The sequence below is a fragment of the Lolium rigidum genome, chromosome 4 (assembly GCF_022539505.1).
Source record: "Lolium rigidum isolate FL_2022 chromosome 4, APGP_CSIRO_Lrig_0.1, whole genome shotgun sequence".
Taxonomy (NCBI): Eukaryota; Viridiplantae; Streptophyta; class Magnoliopsida; order Poales; family Poaceae; genus Lolium; species Lolium rigidum.
In genome coordinates, this window is record NC_061511.1 from 188,188,865 (window position 1) to 188,199,521 (window position 10,657).

A 10,657-nucleotide genomic window follows, 5' to 3' on the forward strand; every position below is an offset into this window, starting at 1 on the left:
TTTTTCTTAGTTTACTTTATTTGTTTTGTTTGCTTCATTATATCAAAACCACAAAAAATTAGTTTCTTTTATAGTCGTCTTTATATCAAAAACACAAAAAAATTAGTTTCTATTATAGTTGTTATTTATGTTGCATAGTTTTACTTTTGCTAAAATGAGTATTCCTGAAGTTGAGGTTCGTTCTTTTAAGCAACAAGGGGAGAAAGTTTGAAAGATGCTTGGTATAAATAAGTAATGCTCATCATAGATGTACTAAAAAATATTCTACCATGATCCTCCTTAGAAATTTTTATGTTGGTTTATCTAGTTGGAATAGATATGTTATGGATACTCTCACGGGGGTAATTTTCTGGGTACTCCCGCTTTGGAAGCCTGCAATTTAATTGAAAACTTGGTAGAAATCCCACCTACAAATGTTGTTAAAACTAAGAATACTTTGGAGGATGTTATAGAAAGACTAAGCTCTCTAGAGAAAAATTTGCCAAATTGCCTTGGTAATGCTAGCAAAATTAATGAATCCATAGAAAGTATAATTAAAAAAATCACTGTTTTAGAAGCTAGCAATACCCCTGATAACATAAACCTTAGGATTGGTAAACCAGAGGAGGCTATGAAAACTTTAATTTTAGCCTTTTCATCTCTTGGGTTTAAGAAGGAGAAACCTTTTGTGGGAAAAAAAACAAAAATTCATGTATGTTCCAAGGCACCTAAACCAAAACCCCATAATATGTTTAAAATTGATAAAACGTTTAGTACAACTAAGAGTGGTTTACATGTTGAATCATCTCCAGGGGTATCTAAAGTGCCTACCTTGACAAGTTGTGTTTTAGAGGAAGCGATTGATCTTGATGCTTCTTCACCTGCTAATACTTGATGCTCGCTCTTTTTCTGCGCCTAGCTAAAATGCGTTAAAGAAAAGCACTCTTGGTAGATAACCCATGTTTAATTTCTGTATTTTTTCTTTTTATTGAGTATTGAAAGTTATTACATCTATAATAACATCTCCTTAACATTTTTATTTGATTTTTGTGCCAAGAATAGCCTCTAATAGGAAGAAAATAAGATTTGGGGAAGTTGCTGTCCTGAAAACAGATTCTATGTTGTTACCATAAAAAATCGTAAACATAGCCATAGAAAAAATTTGAGCTGCCATTTTTTATGCATATGTACCAGGCTATTATCTAACTTTCTTTAGTTGACCACTTTCCAAGCTGAGCAACAAAGGATATTCTAAAAAAATGATCTTTACCTGTCGTTCGTTTTGACGATTTACGCACTATTTGCATTTGCCTCTTACATCTCTTTATTTTTGAGTTTTTTTGATCAAAGAGATTTTTGAAAGGTTGATACAGTAGCTAAAGCTTTAATAGATCTTTGATATTGATGGCGCGTGATGCACACATCCGTTGGTAACCCCAAGAGGAAGGTGTGATGCGCACAACAGTAAGTTTTCCCTCAGAAAGAAACCAAGGTTATCGAACCAGTAGGAGATGAAGGCCACGTGAAGGTTGTTGGTGGAGGAGTGTAGTGCGGCGCAACACCGGGAATTCCGGCGCCAACGTGGAACCTGCACAACACAATCAAAATACTTTCCCCAACTTAACGGTGAGGTTGTCAATCTCACCGAGCTTGTCGTAAACAAAGGATTAAACGTATGGTGTGGAGAATGATGTTTGCTTGTGAAGAACAACAGAGAACAGAGATTACAGTAGATTGTATTTCAGATGTAAAAGAATGGACCGGGGTCCACAGTTCACTAGTGGTGTCTCTCCAATAAGATAAATAGCATGTTGAGTGAACAAATTACAGTTGGGCAATTGACAAATAGAGAGTACATAACAATTCACATACATATCATGATGACTAATATGAGATTTACTTAGGGCATTACGATAAATAACATAGACCGCTATCCGAGCATGCATCTATGCCTAAAAAGTTCACCTTCGGGTTAGCATCCGCACCCCTTCCGGTATTAAGTTGCAAACAAGAGACAATTGCATTAAGTACTGTGCGTAATGTAAACAATACAAATATCCTTAGACAAAGCATTGTTGTTTTATCCCTAGTGGCAACAACACATCCATAACCTTAGAACTTTCTGTCACTGTCCCAGATTCAATGGAGGCATGAACCCACTATCAAGCATAAATACTCCCTCTTGGAGTTACAAGTATCAACTTGGCCAGAGCCTCTACTAGCAACGGAGAGCATGCAAGATCATAAACAACACATATATGATAGATCAATAATCAACTTGACATAGTATTCCATATTCATCGGATCCCAACAAACACAACATGTAGCATTACAAATAGACGATCTTGATCATGTTAGGCAGCTCACAAGATCTAACATGATAGCACAATGAGGAGAAGACAACCATCTAGCTACTTCTATGGACCCATAGTCCAAGGATGAACTACTCACGCATCAGTCCGGAGGCGGGCATGGTGATGTAGAGCCCTCTCGGTGATGATTCCCCTCTCCGGCGAGGTGCCGGAGGCGATCTCCCGAATCCCCGAGATGGGATTGGCGGCGACGGCGTCACGGTAACTTTTCTCGTATCGTGGCTCCCGGTACTAGGGTTTTCGCGACGGAGAGAATAAATAGGCGAAGGGGCAGAGTCGGGGGGCAGCCGAGGGGCCCACCCCATAGGGCGGCGCGGCCAGGGGTTGGGCCGTGCCCCCCTAGGGTGTGTCCGCCTCGCGTCCCCTCTTCGTCTCCTCTTCGGACTTCTGGAAGGCTCCGTGGAAAATAAGACCGTGGGCTTTTGTTTCATCCAATTCCGAGAATATTTCTTGTGTAAGATTTCTGAAACCAAAAACAGCAGAAAACGAGAACTGGCGCTTCGGCATCTTGTTAATAGGTTAGTGCCGGAAAATGCATCAAAATGATGTAAAGTGTATATAAAACATGTGAGTATTGTCATAAAACTAGCATGGAACATAAGAAATTATAGATACGTTTGAGACGTATCAGATATAGGTTATCACTGAACCCAAGTAGATTTTTTTATTTTGATTGTACTAATGCTGCTAATAGAGAATTGTGTGAAGTTTTGTATGAAAGAAGTTTTCAAGTGTAGGGAGAGAAGAATGATGTGATGAGATGAAGAATGGACAAAATCTCAAGGTTGCGGATTCCCCTGCACCCCAATAAATATCCAAGAGGTACAAGCGTCAAAGCTTGGAGATGCACAAGGCATCCCCTCTTCATCAACAAAGCAACAACTCATCTCTCTATGCGCTATATTTTATTGCTGCATATGCTATGTGTTGTTGTTGGAGTGTCTTTATTTTTTGTTTTGTTTTGTTTTGTTTACTGTAGCATATATTGGATCCTGGCACATTTGTCTTGGAGAAAGACCCGCTCCGTTTTAATTGCATAGAACGCTCTAGTTTCCGCTGTCATTGTTCTGCGAGTGTTCTAGTTTTCTAGTAATGCGTTTAGCTCTTATTCTTTCACTTGAATTTTGTTCAGAGCTAGTTAGTATTCTTTATTTTTGTATAATTATCTCTCTGGTCCATAATGTATTTCATCTCTGAGAATTATTTCAAATAAGTTGATTGGTGTTGGATACGAGTAAAATATATCATGACTATAGTGATGCAAAAGGATGCTTGTGTAGACTGTGGCATAGACTTTGGCATGTCATGTTGAATGTTATTATTGTCATATGCTTAGTATTTATTGTTGTAGCATGACTTGTCTCAAAGCTGAGAGTGCATAATGTGCTATTGAAAGAATCATGTGTTGTTTCCATCATAAAAGCATAATATTGTGGTATTCATCTTTAATGCTTTATTGGGTTGACTTGGCACATGCTTATACCATGTTATGACTATAACCAATCAACTAAAGACTCTATGATCATTTAGTTTTTGACTTGTAATATGACTTTATGCTTTTATTGATAATTTTTTGTCGCTCTGCATGATTATGGATATTATTGCTCTCTTAGTTGGTCGCTCCCAGTCTTTTGCTAGCCTCCACTTGTACTGAGTATGAACTCTACTCGTGCATCCAACCACCAATAACCAAAGTTCGTCAATTGTGTCCACCATATCTACCTATCAGCATTATTGCTATTCCAAGTATATTCATCATGTTTTTATTTATATTCTAAATTAAATTTTGGCATGAGAAAATTAGTCAGTAAAGCTCTCACGAACTTGATGGCACATTTCCTTTCTTGTACTTAATAAATTTGATCATTGTGAATATCTTATGAAGTTTATATGTTTGCAAATTGCAAGTTGGGAGTTAGTATAACCATGCTTTCATAGGGAACACTTTCGACATTGCACTTATATTTAGTTGATTTCATGTTCTTTTGATTATGGATGCCTAGCGATGCGAAATAAAACGGAAACTTGTAAGTCCATGAAGTTTGTATATGAGTTAGGGAAACGCATGGGCCGCTAATCTAAGCCATGCATCATTCATGGTGAAAATTTACAACGAACCATAGTGAGCATTCTATGAAGCATTTGAAATAAAAAGCTATACCCATAGTAAATAAAAAAATTGCTGAGATGTTCATTATTTGTTTGTCTTGTCATTTTGGCATGGGATTGCTCCTACAAGAGTACCTCCATATCATCGAGCAAGAGGTACCCCGTTGGCGGTTCCCAATGATACATGTATAGTTACAATGACAAGAACTTATTTGGGACCTAAGTTGAGTAGCATGAGGTTTAGGTACTCGCATTCAAGTGGCATGAGATTTTTAACTTGTGATTTGCAAGCATATAGCTCATTTTTGATTCACATTAATTTTAACCATTCAAGATGCTTATGATAGGGGCAATGAGAGCTAAACGCTAATAAGTACCATACTTTTTAGAAGGTTTATAAAACTTATTTATCTTGCTTACTTTGCAAAGAGTTTCTCTTTTACTTTTATGTTGAGTCTTCATCTTTTACTTTATGCACCAATTAAGATAGCATAGTTGTCATTCTTAGTGCAATGTGCATAGTCCCAAAATTATTATTGATTCATTCATGATTGTGCTATTTCTTGTTCTTAAATTACGTGTATCTAGTCACCCTCTGAACTTTAAAGGTGTCCTATCATTTATGTTTTGCTACTCCATAAAGGACATGTTGAGTACCATTTTGTTATGTTTACTCTATGATCATAAACAAACAGTTGCTTTCAATGCACTATTATCCATGATCCTTTGTTTGAGTTACTTTTCATGTTATAACGTAGTTGCTAAGTTCTATTGTTAGAATTATATCTATCATGCCTATGTTTAGAGTACTTAGATCCCAGCTCGCAATGCTTTACGTGCTTGATCAAGATTGTGTTGGTTTCATGTCACCTCAAAAATTATTTTGTTATCACTTACCTACTCGAGGACGAGCAGGAGTTAAGCTTGGGGATGCTTGATACGTCGCAAACGAATCTATATTTTTTGATGCTCCATGCTTGTTTACACCAATTCATATATGTTTTTCTCATACTTCGTTGCACTTTTATACATTTTCCGGCACTAACCTATTAACAAGATGCCACAGTGTCAGTTCCCTGTTTTCTGTTGTTTTTGTATTTCGGAAAAGTTGTACAAGAAATATTCTCGGAATTGGAAGAAACAAAAGCCGAAGTCAATATTTTACCGTAACGAAGACAGAGTCCAGAGGGGAGTCGAAGGGGGAAGCAGGGCGGCCACACCTACCCTAGGCGCGGCCTGGCCCTGGCCCGTGCCTAGGGGTGGTGTGGGCCACCCTGGCCTCCACCGACATCGCCCCTCCGTCTATTTATTCGCGATCTCGGGAAAACCTTGGATACCCGAGCCTCCATCCACGAAAAGTTCCATCGCGGCAGCCATTGCAGAACCCATCTCGGGGGGTTCTGAAGCTCTTCCCCGCACCCTGCCGGAGGGGAAAATCATCGCCGGAGGCATCTACATCGTCATGCCCGCCTTTGAAGTGATGCGTGAGTAGTTCATCCCTGGACTATGGGTCCATAGCAGTAGCTAGATGGTTGTCTTCTCCAATTTTGTGCTTCATGTTTAGATCTTGTGAGCTGCTCTACATGATTTCGGCGTATGAACTCTGATTTCGGCGTTTTTTCGGCTCGTTGAACTCGTATGGATTAGGGCTACACCACCATGGTCTTGGACTGGTATTTTATATTACAGAAAAATCATATTTTCTACCCTCCAAATGTCTAAGTCTGGTGGATGCCGCTCCTCCATCCTTTGATCCCCTTGCCTTGCTTTAGCCATAATTGCACTTTCACCTACACACATATAAGAGACAAGAAAAACTAATAAAATACTAATATAAAACTAATAGTTGTGCAACATTCATTGAAAATGAAATAAAACTTGTAATCACGCATAAATAGCATACTTAGAATTAGATAGAGCATGATATGAGTGAAAAGTAGCATATTTTACATGCCTAAAATATGTTGTAAAATGCACTAGTCATTAACCAAGTTTCCTACACTAAATAAATTTTAAAATACAAAAATAATTTTACTATTAGCAAACACAAATCAAATCCCAAAAGACCTTCCTAGTATTGTTTTCACTTTACTTGCCTAGTCATAGATTGTTTTACTTTATTATTTACAAGTTATTTTAGTTTTACTAATACGAAATCTTGTGCTTGACAACCATACGGTGAAGTTGGGTATACAAGGCATTACTTTGTTTTGTTGGTTGCTTGAAAAGAAAAAGCAAAAGATAATTCTAAGCCAATTAAACCTTCAAATCGCTTTTGTGAACAAAAAACGTTTGCTACAACACTTTGCACTTCGAGTTGCAGCGAGTTGGTATACACAGTTGTTGCCATGAAGAACATTTTGTGGCGCTGACGGGTCGCACGGGTGTGCTATTGGTGTGGCGTCTTTGTCTAAATTTGGCAAGAAAAAAGACCAACGGAAATACGATTCATAGAGCAGATACAAAATCAGACGGTTCAGGAGTTTACTAAGCACTAAGCTGAGCGAAAATGCCAAACGGAATCTGGGTACGCGCGCACCCAGTTATGAAAAATTCAAAACAATGCTATTTAAAAGTTTCAAAAAATGTGAAGTAAATTTTTGCATGTTCACACTATGTTGATACTTACCCGTGTGCGTTTTCATGAAAAAATACCATTGTATGTGGTCTACACAAAAATGACAAAATGCAAATTTCGGATCCTAGTACAAATTCCTATTCACTATTGTCATTTGGGCATTTTGTCATTTTTGTGTAGGCCACATACAATGATATTTTTTCGTGAAAACGTACACGAGTAAGTATCAACATAATATGTATATGCAAAAATTTACTACATATTTTTTTGAAATTTTGAAATAGCGTTTTTTTCATTTTTTGGAAAACTGGGTGCGCCCGCACCCAGGTTCCATTCGTGCATGAGAATCTATCTTCGGTTAAAATTACTCAGACCACGCGTCATGTCAAAAAGGAAAAAAAGAAATACTCAGACCACGCGTCCATTAGCGATTGGATTGAACACCCAAAACTTGTCTCTATCTCTATCGAGGCAAATCGGGTTTTGTACCTGACTACTATACCTGCCGTAGTGCCGTGTACTCCATCATCAATGGAACACGAACAAAATCACAATGGCTCATGCCGCCGCGTTGCTGCTCTGGCTTTTGCTCATCGGATCTCTAAACCTCGCGGCGTCGCTTCTTGACTTCCCATCGCGCCTCGCCGAGGACAGGGACGTGATCGGCATCGATCTCGGTACCACCTATTCGCACGTCGCCGTCTACCAAGACGGCCATGTCGTGGTCCTTCCCAACGAGGAGGGCAACCGGGCCACCCCGTCGCAGGTCGCCTTCATCGACGGCGGCAGGAGGCTCGTCGGCGAGGCCGCCAAGGATCAGCACGCCGCCAATACTATCTGTGGCGCGGCCAAGCGCCTCCTGGGACGGCGGTTCAGCGACGAGGCCGTGCAGCGGGAGATAGAGCTCCTGCCGTTCGCCGTCGTGGATAAGGACGAGAGACCGAACGTGCGAGTGCCGGTGGGGGGCGGCGGCGATGACGTTCTCGTGCTCAGCCCCGAGGAGATAGTCGCCGAAGTGCTCGCGAAGTTGAAGGGCACGGCGGAGGCCTTCCTAGGCAGGAATGTCACCAAGGCGGTGATCACCGTCCCGGCCTACTACAACGACGCGCAGCGGCAGGCTACCAGGGACGCCGGCGTCATCGCCGGGCTCAAGGTCGTACGCATGATAAACGACCCCAGCGCTGCTGCCATCGCGTACGGCCTGGACAAGGGCTACGACAAGAAGACACTGGTGTTTGATCTGGGCGGCGGCACGTTTGACGTCACCGTTCTGCTCTTCGAGGAAGGCGTCTTTGAGGTCCTCTCCACCAGCGGCGACTCCCACCTCGGAGGCGAGGACTTCGACCAACGCGTCACGGACCACTTCGTTGAGGTGATCAAGCAGAAGCACGGCCGGGACATCACCGGCGACAGCCGCGCGATGCAGAGTCTGCGCCGGGAATGTGAGCGGGCCAAGCGGACCCTGAGCAACCAGCACCAGGAGCGCGTCGAGGTCGAGGCGCTGTTCGACGGAGTGGACTTCTCGGAGCCGCTCACGAGGGCGCAGTTCGAGGAGCTCAACGAAGACCTCTTCTTGAAGGCAATGGCGCAGCTGCAGAAGGCCATTGCAGATGCCGAGCTGGACAAGCGCGAGATTGACCACATCATCCTCGCCGGAGGCAGCACCAGGATACCTAAGGTGCAGCAGCTCGTCAAGGATTACTTCGACGGCAAGGAGCCTCACCGCGGGATACACCCCGACGAGGCTATGGCCTTTGGCGCCGCCGCCCACGGAAGCTATCTGGCGGGACACGATCGTGAGGAGCCACATATGAATCGTGGGTTGTTCTTTTCACCCTCTTTAACTACTGTACAATTATTACAGTATTATTTTCATTATGATGATGATATGATCTGGGCAAGAACTGAACGACATGGAAATTTGGGATGCAGGGTACTCGTTGTGGTCGGAGCCTGCGATTGGCATTGAAACGGACGGTGGCAAGATGACGCCGCTGATTCCGAGAAACCCGACCTTGCCGACGAAGAAGACGCACGTCCTCACCACGTTCTGGGACAAGCGGTCCACCGTCACCATCAAGGTGTTTCAGGGCGACCGCAGCGAGACCCAGCACTGTACATTGCTCGGCCAGCTCGATCTCTCTGATATCCCCACCGCAAGGTTAATTAATTAGGTTCTCACGTATGATCTGTGACGCGGTAGTTCGTTTCGATCAACTTTTGTGACCTGATGTTATGCGATGCGGTGCAGTATATGGAACTGGGGCAGGCGGGACATCGAGGTGACCATGGAGGTGGCGGAGGAGTATGGCGGCAAGCTCCGCGTGGAGGCGACGGACCAGAGGTCCGGCAAGTCGGAGAGCGTCATCATCTACCACGGTGGCCGGCTGAGTCCGGAGGAGATCGCTCGGATGGTCCGCGAGGGGGAGGCGTGGCAAGCCCGAGACGAGCTGGAGGCGTACATGCGCAGCATCACGGACGTGGTCGACGGAAAGATGGAGCCCGAGGAGGCGGAGAAGCTCGAGGAAGCGGTGAGCAAAGCGAGGGAATGGCTTGACATCAACCCGGTTGCCGAGAAGGAGGACTACGAGCAGAATCTCAGGGAGCTGGCGGAGGTGTGCGACCCTGTCGTCTTGGCCGTGCACCAAAGGTTCCTCCGAGGTGTCCGTGATGATGATGAGCTTTAGATCATCTCATCTACAGTCACGTCCCAAATGCTCTTTCAAACGGATTTTGGGACGTCGGAGAAAAAAACCCGCATCCACTGGAGACTCACTTCTTTGAGAAATGTTTGAATTTCTATTGAGTGTTTTTGCACCTGGGAGCATATGCTCTTTTTGAAAGAAGTTTTAAACGTAGTTTAAAATGTCAAAAAATAGAGGTTTAATGGGGATGATTGGTTTTTCCTTCTCCTGAGTACATATTCATGCTGTGGAGAGTTTAGCACCATCGAAACAACATCGTCCATGGGACGGGAAGGCGAGGGTCTCTGACTAGGTACCCTACCTTTGCAGCTACCTTACTTCCTATGTGGCTGCAACCGGAGCTGGGTGGGAGCTGAAAGGCAAACAGCCAGTGGAACCGGAGCGTCTAGCAAATACTGATGGCACACAAGCTGTTTTGGGATGGATTGTTCCGACGAAAGGTGAGCTGAAGGCGAATGTTGATGCAGCCTGGGACTCAACGACCAGAAGAGGTGGAATTGGTATTGTGGTACGTTATCACCAAGGTAATCCAGTCCTCACGGATTGGAGGTTCATACCTGGGTGTGCAGGGGCAGAAGATGTTGAAGCGCTAGCATGCTTGGAGGGTTTAAAACACTTGATTGCCCTTAAGGGTCGATCATCTGTTCTTGAATCGGATTGCTTGCGGGCTGCTCAAGTTCTTACATGCAATGATATGGATAAATCCAATAGTTGGTGCATCTACAGTGAAAGTAGGGAGTTGCTGAAAGTTTTCTCTAGTATTAGATATTAGAATTGTAAAAGTGGATCAGGTGAGTAATTCAGTAGCTCATAGTTTAGCACAATTAGGTAAGAGTGGTACTTCGGGTTGCCTCCTTGGTTCTGCTCCGACATGTGTGTTGGAGGGTATCAAGAAGGATTGTAATTTGGCTCTA

At 43.1% G+C, this 10,657-nt stretch overlaps 1 protein-coding gene across 1 annotated transcript; it reads left to right on the top strand.

Moving 5' to 3' along the window:
- The first annotated feature begins 7,591 nt into the window (after positions 1–7,591).
- LOC124647928 (heat shock 70 kDa protein BIP5-like) lies at positions 7,592–9,725 on the top strand. The gene is made up of 3 exons (XM_047187776.1): positions 7,592–8,834; positions 8,941–9,199; positions 9,308–9,725. Exons 1-3 carry the CDS (start codon positions 7,592–7,594, stop codon positions 9,723–9,725), a joined length of 1,920 nt encoding a protein of 639 aa, XP_047043732.1.
- Positions 9,726–10,657: the final 932 nt, after the last annotated feature.